General features: G+C 49.8%; 1 protein-coding gene across 3 annotated transcripts in view; it reads left to right on the plus strand.

Annotated features, from left to right (window-relative positions):
* Window positions 1-15,936, plus strand: part of PARVB (parvin beta) — a 93,675-nt gene that overhangs the window by 66,785 nt on the left and 10,954 nt on the right. For all 3 annotated transcript variants that reach the window (XM_043964958.1, XM_043964959.1, XM_043964957.1), the window contains exons 5-10: window positions 3,305-3,445; window positions 5,511-5,626; window positions 7,447-7,505; window positions 9,668-9,687; window positions 11,873-11,934; window positions 13,344-13,412. In XM_043964958.1, the coding sequence (XP_043820893.1) occupies window positions 3,305-3,445; window positions 5,511-5,626; window positions 7,447-7,505; window positions 9,668-9,687; window positions 11,873-11,934; window positions 13,344-13,412 (467 nt within the window). The remainder of the gene's footprint in view (window positions 1-3,304; window positions 3,446-5,510; window positions 5,627-7,446; window positions 7,506-9,667; window positions 9,688-11,872; window positions 11,935-13,343; window positions 13,413-15,936) is intronic.

Genomic DNA, 15,936 nt, shown 5'->3' on the forward strand with positions numbered 1-15,936 from the left:
CACTCGATCCCCACACGAAGATAGATGAGTTTGCCCCCATTATCCAGATGGAAAAACTGAGTCATGGAAAAGATTGTGGCATCCTTTCCATAAATGATGATAATGAGATGATCTCTTAATAGTAAATAGAACATTAACCATGAGAGAATAGTAGCATGATAGTAATTCATCTCAAACAAAAGAAGATGGGAAGGGAGGAAGGGAAGGAAGAAAGAGGAAAGGAGAGAGGGAAAGGAGGGAAGAAGGAAGGGGGAAGAGAAAGAGGGAAGGGAGGGATGAAGAAGGGAAGGAATGAAAGGGAAGGAAGGAAGAAAGGAAAGGAAAGGAGAGAGGGAAAGGAGGGAAGAAGGAAGGAAGAGAGAGGAAAGGAAGAAAAAAAGAAGAGAGGGAGAGGTGAAGAATAGAAGGAAGGAAAGAAGGGAGGGAGGAAAGGAGGAAGGAAGGTGGACTTGACCACAGCCAAGCTCCTTTCTACCAGCCTTATCTCATCCACATTTCAGCCAAAATGGACTTCCCACTGTCCCCATTGTCATTCTGTCCTTCCTCATTCCCTTGTCTTCTTTCAGTTTCTCTTGTGCTTGGGAAAGGACTTCCCTTCCCCTATCTGCCATCTTGTCTCTTGATGTCTCCCAATTCCTCCAAAACTTAGCTCAGATACTGCCTCCTTCGTGCCCCTCACCATCCCTATAACTTTCTATACCAGATGCTCGTTCATCTCTGTGGCCCTTCCCTGTTAGAATGTGAGCGCTGTGAGCTTAGGGACCTTTTCCCTTTGTGTTTGTGTCAGTAATGATCCCTGTGCCGCTTGGCACCCGCCAAATACTTAGCAAATGCTTTTTCGCTCATTTATTCATTGCTTCACTCTTTTCATTTTTGTGTCCCTGGTCCCTGTTCCACACTTAGTGGCTCTTGATGGAATTGCAATGAGAGAAGAGGCGGTTTGGGGATACCTGGGCGGCTTTCCCGTTTTCCATCCCAGCCAAGCAGGCTCTGAAATCCATAACCGCCCCTTTAGGCTCTTGATTCCTAAGCCATATGTGCCAACAGCTAAATCACCGGTGTCCTCTTTGGGTTCCTAATGACCCCCATTTATGTAATACTTTACAGAGTCCCAGACACATTCCCACCTGGCTGTCATCCTGGGCAGTCAGCAGATCATCCCATGGCCCCATCTTCTCCAGATGAGAGGACTCCGCCTCGGGAGCTTTTTGACTTGCCCCAGGTATCACCCCCAGCAGTGCCAGGGCTAGACCTGGGAGCCCTGTCTGCTGCCTCTGACTTCTGGCCTCCTCATTCGACCAGACACATCTTCTCCATCCTTGTCCATGTCCCTCTGCAGCCTCAAACACTGTCTCCTCTCTCTTCCGTCTGGGTTTCTGTGATCTTGCCCTCTTCTAGGATCTTGTCTGGGGATGAACACACCTTGGTCTCTTCCAGGACCTTTATCCAAGTCACACCTGCTAGCGCCTACAGCGGCATTCCCCAGGGCCTTCTTCTCTTCTCCCTGGATGATTTCATCAACTCTATGCTGATAATCCTCAGATCCACTTCTCCAGTCTGAACCTCTCTCCTGACCTCTGGTCTTGCATCTCCAACTATTCATTGGACTGGACAGGACATCACACAGATGTTTTAAACTCAACACGTCCAAAACAGGACTCATTCTCTCTCCCCCCAAGGTCTTCTGTCTTCTGTCCCTGTTACTGTTGAGTGCTCCACCATCCTTTCAGACCCTCAGGCATCCCACAAGCATGTTGAGTGATGGAGACCCCAAGCATAGTTTTCTGTTTGTAGTTGTCCATTCATAATCTGCATGTGAATGGTCAAGAAGTCATTAGTTTTTAGACATTTTTGAGAACATTTTTTCCAAACAGCTTTTATTCTCTCTATATTTCCCAAGCTGAAGGCAGAGGAGTCTTATGAAAAGTCTGGATGGGTGGGGGACTCACAGAGATGCCAGTGAGCTGCCTCTGCCTCCCCTCCCTTCTTGCCCCCTCCCCCTGGGCACAGGCTCCACCAGTGATTCTGCCTGAGTCCTCGGCTCTGCAAAGCAATGAGATTGAATGAGCCAAAGCCGGCTTTGGAGGGCTCGCCTTTAGTAATTGAACACCAAGCAGATGTGACAGTGTTTGTTCAGCTCAAAGCTCACTCCTGGTAATAAAGCAGTCAGGGAGTATCCAGGAAGATCTGATCATTCTTACCACCAAGTCGGTATGGGAGGAAAAAGAGAATAAGGGGAGGGGGAAAACCCCCTTTTAAGCGGCTTTTTATTTTCTTTATCAAAATCCTCGTCCTTCCAAGGCCTCTCTGGCAGACTCTTGTCTGCCTCTGCTATTTAAACGGTCTTTCTTGTATGCTGGATTTCAAGTTCTTATTATTCTTCCTTGGAATCTTCTTTTTTCCTCCTCCTCCCTCTGTGTTGGGGCAGTTTTCCAAGGGTTAGTGTGTCATAAGCCCTGAAAGAGAGAGAGAGACACAGACAGAGACACAGACAGAGAGAGAGAGAGACACAGACAGAGACACAGACAGAGACACAGAGAGAGAGAGAGACACAGACAGAGAGACAGAGAGAGAGAGAGAGAGACACAGACAGAGACACAGACAGAGAGAGAGACAGACAGAGACAGAGAGACAGAGAGAGAGAGAGAGACACAGACAGAGAGACAGAGAGAGAGACACACAGACAGAGAGACAGAGAGAGAGAGAGAGAGACACAGACAGAGACACAGAGACACAGAGAGAGAGAGAGAGAGACACAGACAGAGACACAGACAGAGACACAGAGACACAGAGAGAGAGAGAGAGAGAATAGGCATTTATTGAGCACCAACTATGTGCCAGACATGGCATTAAGTGCCGGGAATACAAATACAAAAGCAGGCTGCCCACTGCCCTCAGGAAGCTTACATTCTAATAGGCTCTGACAGTGTCATTTGGGCAAGCCACTTGCCTCCTCTTGGCCTCAGTTTCTTGCTCTCTAAAATGAAGGGGTTGTTCTAAAGTCTCTTCTAGTTCTGACATTTTATGATGGGAAAGTTTAAAATCAGAGACTATCTGCTTCACTTCACTGATTGATCTGATTGAGTGAGTAAATGAATGGATGAATGGATGGGTGGATGAATGAACAAAAAAGCAGTTGTCAATCATTGGCTATGGCCCCCAATTTTTGAAAACTTCCCCTGGCTCCAGATCGTCCCTTTGTGGGGGGAGGTGTGGGGAGACCTCCACCAAGACCAGTTGTTTCTCAGACCCATCAGGCCATCCCCACCTTGACTCTGCCTTTTCTCCTCGGTCCTCACTGCAGAAAAGTTAGCCGACCGCAAGCTGAATGTGGCCGAGGTGACGCAGTCAGAAGTCGGTCAGAAGCGAAAGCTGCAGACCATCCTGGAGGCCGTTTATGACATGCTGCGGCCCCACGGCTGGACCATCAAATGGAATGTGGACTGTGAGTAGTTCGTGCCCTTGGATCCAGGGTGGAGGTCAGGATGGAGGCCTGGGCAGGGGCCAGGGTCGGGGGGTGTTCAGAAGAGACTCTGCAGTCCTAGGGAGGGGATTTCTTTTTTCCTTGGACATAATCTGACTTCCCCAAAGACAGGATAGTCAACAGTGCATTATTTGCCCTAGTGGAGGGGAACCAGGGGTCTGGATAAGCGCCCAAAGCCAGTCATTGGAGAGTGATTCATGCAAGGCTTTTAGCAGCTTGTGTGCTTATGGTATTAAGCAGAATAGTGTCAGGATTTAAATCAGCAGGGAGAGGCCACATTGGGGCTCTGGGGGATGCTGGGGAATGGACCAGATGATCCCTGAAGTCCCCTCCAGTGCTAAGACTCCAAACAGGAGAGTCCCTTGGGACCATGGACCTGGTATCCAGGCTCTGGAGCAGGGAGGGGCCTCCTCGTTTTATAGAGGGGGAAACAGGCTGAGGGAGGGGAAGGGACATATCCAAGGTCATGCGGACAGTGGGTGTCAGAGGGTCAGCCTCTTCATTTCATATATGGAGGAATAGGTACCTGCAGAGTTAGAGACTTGGTACTGAGTGTTAGAGATGGTCCTTTAACTCCGGAGCGTCTGTCCTTTGTCTGCCCCCTTGTTTGTATCCCACTGAGCTGTGGCTGCTGTTAAGTTTTCCTTCTCCCCTCACTCTTTCCTGCCCTCTCTGTCCCTCCCCTTCTCTCCCTCTCCTCCTTCCCTCCCCTCCTTCCCTCCCCCTCCCTCCCCTCCTTCCCTCCCCCTCCCTCCCCTCCTTCCCTCCCCTCCTTCCTTCCTGCCCTCTCTGTCCCTGCCCTGGCCCGTCCTCCCTTCCAGAGCCCTCCTGGGATCTTCCCCCTCCTTTCCCTGCCTTCCCTGGGAGTGGGAGGTAATTATCATTAGGTAATTTCTGGAGGGCTTTTCTAAGGCACAAGTCTCGCTGCCAAGAGGAAGGGGCTGCTGGGAGGGACTTAATTAACTGGAGCAGGTGTTAGCTGTCAGCACTAAGGAAAGCAAACTTCACCCCTCACCTCCTCCAGTCTTAAGGCCGCCTTCACAGCAGGTGCTAACAACTGTGACGAGGCAACCATAACTGGTTCCGTCTTTTGATGGCCGAGATCATTCATTTTAATACAGATGTTTTCCCACTAAACCAGCTGTCCGTGGCTGGCTCGGCTGTGAGGGGAAGCCCATGGCCCAGCCCTGTCTGGCTTCCGGCCCAGTAGCTCCCAAAGACTATCCCCATGGCTGCGGAGGGCCCAGATTCATCAGGGGCTGAGGAGGGGGGGGTCCTGGACCTCCCCCACCCCAGTGGGGTGCTCCTTTCTTGGGCAGACACAGAATTCAGAGCTGGGGGGCCCTGACAGCTCATGAGTCAGTGAGAAAGGCCTGGCACCAAGGCTTGGTGTGCAGATACAAGGGAGCAAGCTCACATTCCAATGAGGAAAGACTGCATAGAACGGGGCAAGGGGACAACACAACCCGGATGGAAGGTGAAAGCACACACTCACCAGTCAGGGCCAAGGGCCCCAGGGGAAGAGTCCAGACAGTCTGGATCACTGGGCCTGGGACATCTGGGCAGCCTGCCCCATCTCCTTTCTCTTCTTCCTCTTCGGAGTTGTGCTGAATTTCTCAATCATTGCCTCACTATCAAGCTTCATCTAGTTGACAGATGAGAAACTGGTGAACAGTTCAATAACTTACCCATCATTCCATGGGAGGTAATTGGTAGTGGTGGGACTCGAACTCGGCTCTCTTGACTCAGAGCCTCAGAGGGCCATAGATTTAGAGCCAGAAGGCACCTCAGAGGTCAGATGCCTTCATTTTACAGGACCATGGGGCCTAGAGTTGAGGTGTCTTGCTCAGAATCACTCAGGAAGTCAGGATTTGAATCCAAGCCCAGTGTTCTTTCTACTGTCTCTTGCTACTTCCTTATCACTGCCCCCTCTCCTCTCCAAACTGCACCATTTTCTAATGTTTAGCTTTTGACTTCACGTGTAATATTGTTCAAAAGGTACCTTTCTTCCCTTTCCCTTCTGTAGCGATCCATGGCAAGAACCTTGTGGCTATTCTTCACCTCTTGGTCGCCTTGGCCATGCACTTCCGAGCCCCCATCAGGCTTCCTGAGCACGTCTCTGTGCAGGTGGTGGTCGTCAGAGTAAGTAACACCATCCTACGTTTCCACCCCTCCCCCCAGCTCTCCCATCTGGCTCCCCGACTTGGGGTTCGTGGGGTGCTCTGCCTTTTTTTTTAATTCTCTTTTTTCTCCTGAGAGGCTCTGCTCTGTTTTCCTTTTTGATGAAACTTATAGCTCGCTCTGGATTTGAGATAAATGATGGAAATGAGAAACAGCGGCATGTCTGAAGGAAACGTGAGCCTAGATGCCCCCTGAGCATTCAGGTTTAATTTCCAAGAGTTTTTTCAAAAGGCACATTCATCTTCCTCTGAAGCCAATGCGTCAGAATTCAATATTCAGCTCCTCAATGGGCTTATCACTTGGTGGAGGAGTCTGCAGGCAGGGGCGAGAGGCAGCGAAACCAAAGCATCTGAGACGCTTTCCCCCCCCCCCCCCAGCTGGCTTTCCTGACCCGCTTCCGTTCAGGTCTAGTCTTTTCTCGATGAAGCAGCAGATGGCCTGCGGGCTGGAGGGCTGAGTGTGTGTGAGTGTGCAAGAGTGTCTGTGTGTGTGTGTAGGTGTGAGAATGAGTGTGTGTTTTCTCTCATGTTAGCCAAGAGGCACCTGTTGAGTGCCTGCTACATGTAGGAGACTGTGGGGACCCATCTGGTCTCCTTTCTTCTGCTCAGAACTGAGAAGGCCAATTTGCTAAACACCAAAGATTAGAATACAGAAATGAGAGCTGAAGAAAAGGCCCCCCCCTTCCCTTCTTTGTAGAGGTGGGGGGCCGTGGGTACAGAGCACAGCCTGGCCCGCTGGATGGAGTTAATCTCTTGGTTAATTTTGCTCAGCTGATTCCCTCGCTCTTGCTCTCTCTTGTCTTGGTTAGAAGGGGCTTCTTGGCATGTACAGCGGGGGAAGTTGAACAAGCCCTTGGCAGAAAGAACGTTTTAGGTTTTACTCATTTGTGCTTTTGTCCCTGAGCCAGTGTCACTAGGGGATACATCCAGGGCCTGGCCCAAGCAGCTTTTTTTTTTTTTTTTGTGGGGCAATGAGGCTTAAGTGACTTGCCCAGGGTCACACAGCTAGTAAGTGTTAAGTGTCCGAGGTTGGATTTGAACTCAGGTCTTCCTGAATCCAGGGCCAGTGCTTTATCTACTGTGCCACCTAGCTGCCCCACCCCCCCAGAAACTTTTAATAGGAGTGGCTGCCGGTGTAGTTGGAGTTATTGGCTCAAACCTCCCAGCCTTGGCCTGCCCCTCTCTGAGTGGCCCTGGCTTAGTCCCCTCTCCTCTGAGCCTCTGTTCTGCATCTCTCTGGCCATGGGGCAGGAGATGATCTCTGGGGTTCCTTTCTAGGCTGCCACTCAGATCTCTAGCATCCTACCCCTGTCTCTTTTTGGCAGCCCCTGGCCTTAGGCACAGCTCCACTCCCCATCCTCCTGGCCCCCGGTGCCCCGGTCTGCGCCCCAAACTCCGGATAATCCCACTCAGCCAAGTCTACTTATGCTCTGTCACATTCCCTTGGGGGTCTCACTCTCGGGCCTGGCTGACCTATAAACTGACCTAGCAGAAGTGCTGATGGACAAGGACAAAGTAATTTCCTGGGCCTCCTGGAGGGCCAAGCCCTGGGCTCAACCCACTGCTCCCCAGGCTGCCTTATAGGGTACTGGGGAGTGGACGGCTGCCCCTTTGAGATAACATAGCCCACCTTCTGAGCAGGACCTTCTGGAGACAGGCTGTGTGAACCCCGAGGAGCGACCGAATGCCAGGGAGGCAGGGATGGAGGTGGGGCGTGTTGGGGTGGTGGCCAGGGGGCCTCCCAGAAGAGCAGCCTTGACTTACCCTCCACGTGTCTTTCAGAAGCGGGAAGGCCTGCTGCATTCGGCCCACGTGGTAGAGGAGCTGACCACCACCTCCGAGTAAGTGCTTCCCCCTCGATTTGGTGTCCTTGCTATTCCGGTTCTCGTTGTCACCTCTCCTGCCACTGCTTCCCCTGCAGGGTTGGGCAGAAGTCAGCTGGGAAGGCAGCTCAGATCTCCCTCAGCACCATTTCTTTCTCCAGTGTCCGTTTATGACAGAAGTTCCTTCATTCTGAGGGCTTCGGGCCTTTTGACCCCTTCTGTGGGGGATCCTTCCCTCAACACCTCCTTATAAGGTGCCTACTTATACAACACCCCCTTATAAGGTGCCAAGCCTTAATTTTTCATGTTCTTTGGTGCTGTTGCAACGTCTGACCTGGCTTCATTGAACTGTCACACTCTGGTCAGAAGGAGAGAGGCACATGGAAACTTTTTCATCAACACAGACACCATTAGATCCACTTAGGGGAAAACTGGGAAGTTTTGAAGTCCCAGAGACTCATACTGTGCATGTATTCGATGCAGCAAACATTTATTAAATGCTGACTGTGTACAAAGTCCTTTGCTAGGCATTGGAGAAATATAGTGCAAAGTTTAGATAAGCTGTGGGCCCTGCCCTCCTAGAGCTGATAGTCTCTTGGGGAGAGACAGCAGAGGCACAGATTTAAGGGGGATCTCTGTGGGGTTCCTTCCAGCTCTAAGAGCACTGGTTTTGGAGTCAGAGGACCTGGGTTCAAATCCTGCCCTTGTCTCTTACCATCTCTGTGACAAGGTGTCAGTTTCCTCATCTATAAAATGAGAGGATCATGCCAGATGGCCTCCTCTTCTGAGCCCCGCCCCCCTCCCCCACCGCCACCCCAGTTTACCCATGAAGGACATCACCATCCTCCCAGTCACTTGGGTTCATGACCAGCCATTGTTAGATCTGGGTATTTCTACCTTGTGTCCTCTTCTCTCTGTTGCCACAGTCCTTACCTTGGTGCGGGTCCTCACCCCAAATGACTGTGGCTCCCTATTGCCTCTACGGTTAAATGTAAAGTCCTCTGGCTTTTAAGGTCTTTAACCTGGCCTCTCCCTTTGGAGTCTGATCCAGTGACCCCAGACTCCTTGCTATTCTTCACCTTCCCATGGACCCCATTTTGTGGGGCTCATCTTCATCCAGTGTGGGGGAGGAGGGGCATAGTCATCAAAATCTCCATGCCCAACCCAGACAAGGTGGAGCTCCTCCCCAGGAGAGTGTGGAGCCCACAGGGATCAGAGGAGGGAGGGAGCAAGCACCATGGAGAAGTGACCTTCCCAGAGTCAAACAGGTGTCCCGACCAATCAGTCAGTCAGCAAGCATTTATTGACTAGCTACGATGTGCCCGGTGTGACGTGCTACTAGGTGCTGGTGATAAAAAGTAAAGATAAAACAGGCCCTGCCCTCAGAAAGCTTTCATTCTAAAAGGAAAAGGCACCAGAACTTTGCATTCCAAGGGGTTTCTTCACTTTTTGTATGTCATGGACCCCTCTGGCAGTGTGATGGAGTCAGTGGATCGCCTCTCAGAATAAGGGTTTTTAAGTCATATTTCCCCCCAATTACTTGTAAAAACAATTTTTGACATTTTTAAAAAATTGTGAGTTTGGGGGCAGCTAGGGTGCAGTGGACAGAGCACTGGCCCTGTATTCAGGAGTACCTGAGTTCAAATCTGGCCTCAGACATTTGACACTTAGTAGCTGTGTGACCCTGGGCAAGTCACTCAACCCTCATTGCCCTGCAAAAAAAAATTGTGAGTTCCAAATTCTCTCCCTCCCTCCCTCCTTACATCTCCTCCCTGAGACAGTAAACAGTCTGACAGGTCGTAAGTGTACAATCATGTAAAATGTCTTTTCCTATTAGTCATGTTGTGAAAGAAAACAGATTAAAAAAAAAGGTTTTTAAATGGATAAAATAGAATGTATAGGATTGCAGTAGGAGCCATCATGTTGAAATAGAATGATCAAAATAAAAAAACAAACAAAAAAACTCCTGTACTGCAGATGAAGAATGTCTGTTTCTTACGAGAAGGACAGGATGGGGATAAGAGGCTGTGATGAACAATCAATTATTTGAATTATTCTATAACCAAAACAATCGGTAATTCTGTCAATGTGCCTTTATTCATCTGCTGTTTCTCTCAAGCCTTTGTCTCCTTTAATGAATGCGCTCTAATAGAGGGTCCCTTTCCTGTTTTCATTTTCAGGATGATGATGGGAAGATTTGGTAAGTAACCTGGGAAATTGACATGTTAATAATGATGATAATAAGTAATAGCTAGCAATTATATCACGACTACTGTATTCTGGGTACTGTGCTAAGTAAGCACTTTACAAATATAATTTCTTTGTAAAAGAAAAATCCACCCTCTGCTCTGGGGTCCTGTGACCTACTTGTTGGGTATCAGGAGGATCCATAAACCAGTGGACTTAATTTTCCCCTTTTGGGGTTCCCCGGTGTCCTCTTGACTGAGCTGGAGAGAGGCTAAGAACCCCCTTGGCTCCTCCTGGTTGGCCCATCAGGTGACCAGGTTGAGACTCCTGGCAGCGGCTTGTGAAGGGCCTCTTCTCTTAATAGGAAAAAACATCTCTAGGGAGTGAGGGATCATGACGGGGGTCGCCATGGAAACAGCTTCCTGGTTGCCTTCTCCCTCTTCCACTACCCTAGGCTACCCCTAGAAACTGGGCAGCCTGATGGGCAGGTGACAGGCTTGGGGAGAGCACAAGGCAGGGGCTCTGCTTCCTCACCCCACCTCAGAAATCTAGGTTGAACCCCACTGTGCTCTTGTCCCTGTTTGCTGGCCGCCCCACCCCCCTCTGCTGGGAGCAGGTTGGGAGTTCTAGGCCTGGTGATTCTTGGGTTCCCCTTCCAGATCTCTCTTTGGGGGAGTTCCCTACAGCAGGGGGTTTGACCTTGCTTGTGCCCTGACCCCTTTGGCAGCCAGTCTGGTGAGGCTGACTTTGCCACCTTAATCATAGCAACGGCAGTAGCAGGAGTAGTAGCAATAGCAATAGCTAGCATTTCTCTCTCTCTCTCTCTCTCTCTCTCTCTCTCTCTCTCTCTCTCTCTTTCTTTCTTTCTTTCTCTCTCTCTCTCTCTCTCTCTTCCTTCCTTCCTTCCTTCCTTCCTTCCTTCCTTTGGTGAGGCACTTGCGGTTAAGTGACTTTCCTAGGGTCACACAGCTAGTAAGTGTTAAGTGTCTGAGGCCGGATTTGAACTCAGGTCCTCCTGACTCCAGGGCCGGTGCTCTATCCACTGTACCACCTAGCTTCCCCTAGCTAGCATTTCTCTACAGCTTTAACATTTGCAAAGTACTTTCCAACATGATCTCATTTGATCTTCACAGCCACCTAGGAGGTGGCTGCAGTTATCATCCTCATTTTACAAATGAGGAAACTGAGGCAGACAGAAGTGAAATAACTTGCCCCAGATCACACAGATAGGAAGTGTCTGAGGCCTGATTTGAACTTGGGTCTCCAAGTCCCACCTTCTATCAGCTGTCCCTTCATTCAATCCAACTGAATTCAATAAGCATTTATTAAGTGCCTACTGTATGCCAAACACTGTACTAAGCTCTGGGGATACAGAAAGAGGCAAAAGATGGCTCCTGACCTCAAGAAGCTTACTGTCTAACAGGGGAGACAACTTGCAGACAAATATGTACAAAGTCAGCCCCTGAAGAAATTCAGCCTTGGAAAAAAAAAAAAAGAAAGAAAAAAATGCAGTCTGTCCTTAAGAGGAGGCTCAGACTAGGTGCGCTGCCTTCATTTATGGTGTTTTTTTTAAGCCAAATTTTGAAGCGTTCATTTTGTTTCAGAACATTGTAGATTTGTTTTTAAAAGCTCATGGAATAATCCTGTTTAAATAGTTTAGCTACCGCATGATAGTATGCAGTAGAGAGAGAGTTTTCAGTCTAGCGTCAGGAAGACCTGAGTTCACATCCTGCCTCAAAGACTTACTAGCTGTGTGACCTTGGGCAAGTCACTGAAACTCTGAGCCTCAGTTTCCCCATCTTCAAAATGGGAGAATAGGACTAAATGACTTTGAAAGGGCCCTTCCAGCTCTAGGTCTAGGATTCTCGTCACTGCGCTCTCCTGGGTTCCCGTTTCCCTATCTGTCAAATAAAGAGGTTCCTTATACCAGTGGAAACAGTTTCAGACTCTAGCTCTTTTCCTAGCCTTCTGCCGAACCTTGTGCTCAGTGCCAGGATAGAAAGACAGAACCAAAGGACCCTTCCCTCAGGGGGCTTGCATAGGACTCTCTTTGGTTCCCAGATGCCCTGTAAGGCATTCCTTCCCCCCTTGGGATGATGGGACTCTCTGGGCTGGCTACACCCATCCCAGATGGGAGCTCCCTCCATCATCCCCTGCTTTCCTCGTCTAATGTGCCTCTTATTTCTTGCGCCCCGCAGAACGAGATGCCTTCGACACGCTCTTTGACCACGCTCCCGATAAGCTCAGCGTGGTGAAGAAGGTAAGCTGGGGTCCACTCTGGCTTTGGGCTCTCACGGCATGCCAAGGAGGCTGCGCCTCTGCCGCACACACTGAAATGTCATTAGTCGGGAAGGGAGCTGTGACGTGTGAAATCAGCCCTTTCTATTCCCTGGGGATGCTCTGGCCGGCGCTTCCCCAGCCAGTGCCGTTCCCTGGAAGCTAATTCAGATTCAAGCCTCTTCCTCATCTCCATTGTTTTTTTTTAAAGCCTACTGGATCTCACTGTTTCTGATGAGCATTTTAAGTCCTATTTGAAACCCTTAATCAGAGCATGCCTGACAGGGTGGAGCTGGAGAGTGAACGAAGCCCATTTTTCTTCTAGACAGGTGTCCAAAGGAGAAAGAGCCTTGAAGGGCCTCATCAGCTCATGCAGATGTCAAGGCCCTGAATGGCGGAGGGTGGGGGTGGGAGAAGAAAACCCAAGCTAAGCTGTGTGATTTCCTCTCTTGAAGTTGGCCGTTTTAGGAGCTGAGCAGCCTCCAGGAGCATCTGGCCTGAATTTAAAAAAAAAACCTTTTTTATCCTTAAAGACATTGAAACCCATCCCTGGTGGGGCATAGAAATACATGAAATCTGTATGTCTTCATTCAGGCGAAATAGGATGAATGGAGGGCTCGACCTCCCTGCGGGCGCCTCTGAGACAGTGCACAGCTGGTAATTCTGGCCTGTGACATAGTGGCTCCTTTGTCTGAGGCTATTGGCTCATCTGTGCTTGTCTGCAGTCTGCAGAAGGATGGGGACCTTAGATAGGATGGGGCTCGGGGCAGGCCAGCCGTGAGATGGGCACTCTTGGATCTTCTGAAGTCCCAATGTGCAGGAAGGCTCCTAATGAGTCAGAGTGTTGGATCCTGGATTTTAGCGTGCGGGTCTGCCCTTCACCGATGCTTCTCATATCATTATTGGGGGACCCAGGGTGAATCACTTGACTGTGTTAGGCCCCAGTTTCCTTATCTGTAAAAGGAGGGGGCTGGACCAGATGGCCCTCCCAGCCCAGGGATCCTGTGGTTCTCTTTCTTCACATAGTCAAAGGACCATCCCATGGAAAAGGCAGCAGACGTATTCTCTGTAGCGTGAAAGGGATGGAAGCAGATTAGAATGGGGTGGGTTTCCTCCCCACAAGGATAATCTCAATTAGAACAGTTTAAAAAAAGGGGGATCAGACTGTCTCTAGTGGGAGTGAGCTCCCCATCACCAGAGGGATTATCAGTGTATGGCCAAGCATCACTCACCATCCAGTGATGGATGCACCCATTCCGCTGTACTAGCAGATCTTGTTTCATTAGCTTTTAAGTTTTAGGGTTTATTTATTTTCTTTAGCGCCCGCAGCTGTCCCAGTTGGGCCTGTGGGCCATCATTAACCCCTTGTTCTCTGTGCTCTTCTCCCTGTAGTCTCTTATCACGTTCGTGAACAAACACCTTAATAAATTGAACTTGGAGGTGACGGAGCTGGAGACACAGGTAAGGCTGGGCCCTTGGGCACGCCTCCCAAGGTTTTGTGGGAGGCCACTTGGAGCAGCAGAAGACATAATCTGTGCTTGGATGGGGGAGTCCTGAAGCATGAGTCGGGTTCAAGGCCTGGTCCTGCCACTGGCTGCCTGGCTAAGCCCCACTCAGCTCTCTGGACCTCAGTGGTCCTGTCTATAAAATGAAGAGATTGAGCTTGTTCGACCCCACAGGCTACCACAGCATCCCTCTCTTTGTAGCGAGTGCTTCATAAAAGCTTGTTGCCTGGCTGATTTCAAACCCAAATCTACCATTTATAACTGCATTTTATGATCTTTTTAAGAGGGGCAGCTGTGTCATAGTTGGTAGAGCTGACTTTGGACCAGGAAGATGGAGGGGTTGAGGCCCACCTTGACCCCTGTCTGCTGGCTGTGTGACCCTTAACCTCAGGGAGGTCTAAGCAGCTCCTGAGAGTGTCTTTTGCATAGAAGAGCTGTCCTGTATGGGCGGAGGGAGTTTCCTCATCTGGGAGCCCCCTATATAAGCAGAATCACGGCTCTAGTCCCTGTCCCTAATATCCTTCAAAAAAAGTCAAGCCAAGCCCATATAATTAACATATAATATAATGTTCCATTGGGCCTGCAGGAAGCCCAAGAAGGATCTATTTTCCCCTTCAGCCACATAAAGCCGGCAGGAGAGGAATGCGTGACCTCCTTGGCTCTTGATAGAGACCCTCTCCAGTGACTGGGGCTGTACTCCGGGCTGTGGCCGTCGCTCCTTAACAGTAACACTTGTGTCCAAGTCACCCATGGCCATTTCTCCACCTCCACGCAGTCTCTCTTTTAATAACTCTCCCCTTGTTGCCTCTTAAAATGAATGTAAAGCATTTGCTGGGGAGGATGATGGCAATTCCTTCCGGCACAGAGCGAGACTCAGTCCATTGGGGAATGATTAATCAGGGTTGCTGATCTCCCAATGATTAGGTGACAGGTCTCTGTTGATTGTGGGACCATGGGCAAAGTCACAGCCATCTCTCTGGGCCTCAGTTTCCTTATCTGTAAAGTGGGAATGATAATACCCTCTTAGGGTTGTTGGGAGTGGGGAGGACCTTCAAGGGCCCTTGAAATCAGAGCCTCCTGTGGTTGCAGATCCCCCCACTCTGTTATGGCCTGAATCTGCCAGGACTTAATTAGGTGTCAAGGAGCCCCAGCTGGGGAAGCCACCCTCCGATTCGTGAATGTGTAGGCTTTCATCTCTCTCCTTTCATAGAGGTAAACCTGACACTTATTAAAAAGCCTTCTGCTGATATGCCAAGTCACTCTTAGCAAATTAAGGTGTGGAGTTGGTCTGGGGGTGTGGAAGGCACCAGTGTTCGGGCTCATGAGAGATGCTGGAAGGACTCTCCAGAGACAGAACCTTGTGCTGGCCTGTCATGGTACAGACGGGGAAACTGAGGCTCGGCTCCGAGAGAAGTCGCTGACCAGGGTCCCTCGAGGTCCTTGGGAGCTGGTCAGCAGCAATGAGAGGAAAAAGAATTCACAGAATCAGAGACTTGGAGCTGGACGTTAGAGGTCATTGAGTCCAACCTCCTCGTCCGAACAGATGAGGAAGTAGAGACAAGTGAAGAGACTGGTCCAGAGTCACCCGGCTGAGATTTTAATGGATGTCCTTGGACCCTAGATCCAGAGCCTCACCTGCCGTGCCCCAGGCTGTAAAAACTGACCTCAACCTAGGATCCTGTGTCACTCCAGCTTCTTTGTGTGTCTGTCTACATGTCATCTCCCCCACTGGAGGACAGGGATCCTGTGTCACCTGGCACATACAGGGATTTAATAGATAGCTACTGACTGACTGAGAAAGCTGCCAACCTGCACTGGTTGAGGGTCTTTCCTCACACAGGAGTTCCCTCAGTATTTGTTGACTGACTGATTGTATGGCACGTTAAAGTTTGCAAATTGCCATTGTTTTACATATTTATATACATATATGTCACATATATATTTATATTTTTATACATGTATACACATACACATACACACATGTGTTTTTAACTTCATTTGAGTTTCCCAACAGCCCTGGGAGGGAGGTGTATTATCTCCATTTTGCAGATGAAGAAACTGAGGCAGACATAGGTTAAGTGACTTGCTCAGGGTCATGCAACCTGTACATGTCTGAGGGAGGATTTGCAGGTGGGTCTTCTTAACTCCAGGCCCTGTGTGAACATTAATTATACAAAGAATAGAAAAGATGCTTGTGTGGGGCATCATGTGCTCCTGCTCCATGGAGCTGGTTTGGGAAACATGGGTGTCTTCAATTTCTCCTTTACTTCTTCCTACAGGGATGGGCCAATCCATCCCCTCCTCTTCATGCTCCCCCTTCATTGCTCCCATCTGCTTGCCTCCATTTGTAAGTCAGCTGGGCGCTGCTCACTCCTCCAGGATCTCTGGGGTCGCTGGCATCTTCTTTACCAGCATCTCTGCTTGTCCTCATTTCTTCCCCTGTCATCCTGGTATTTTCCAGACCCTCGGGATCCCCATTG

This window comes from Dromiciops gliroides, chromosome 5, assembly GCF_019393635.1.
Source record: "Dromiciops gliroides isolate mDroGli1 chromosome 5, mDroGli1.pri, whole genome shotgun sequence".
NCBI lineage: Eukaryota > Metazoa > Chordata > Mammalia > Microbiotheria > Microbiotheriidae > Dromiciops > Dromiciops gliroides.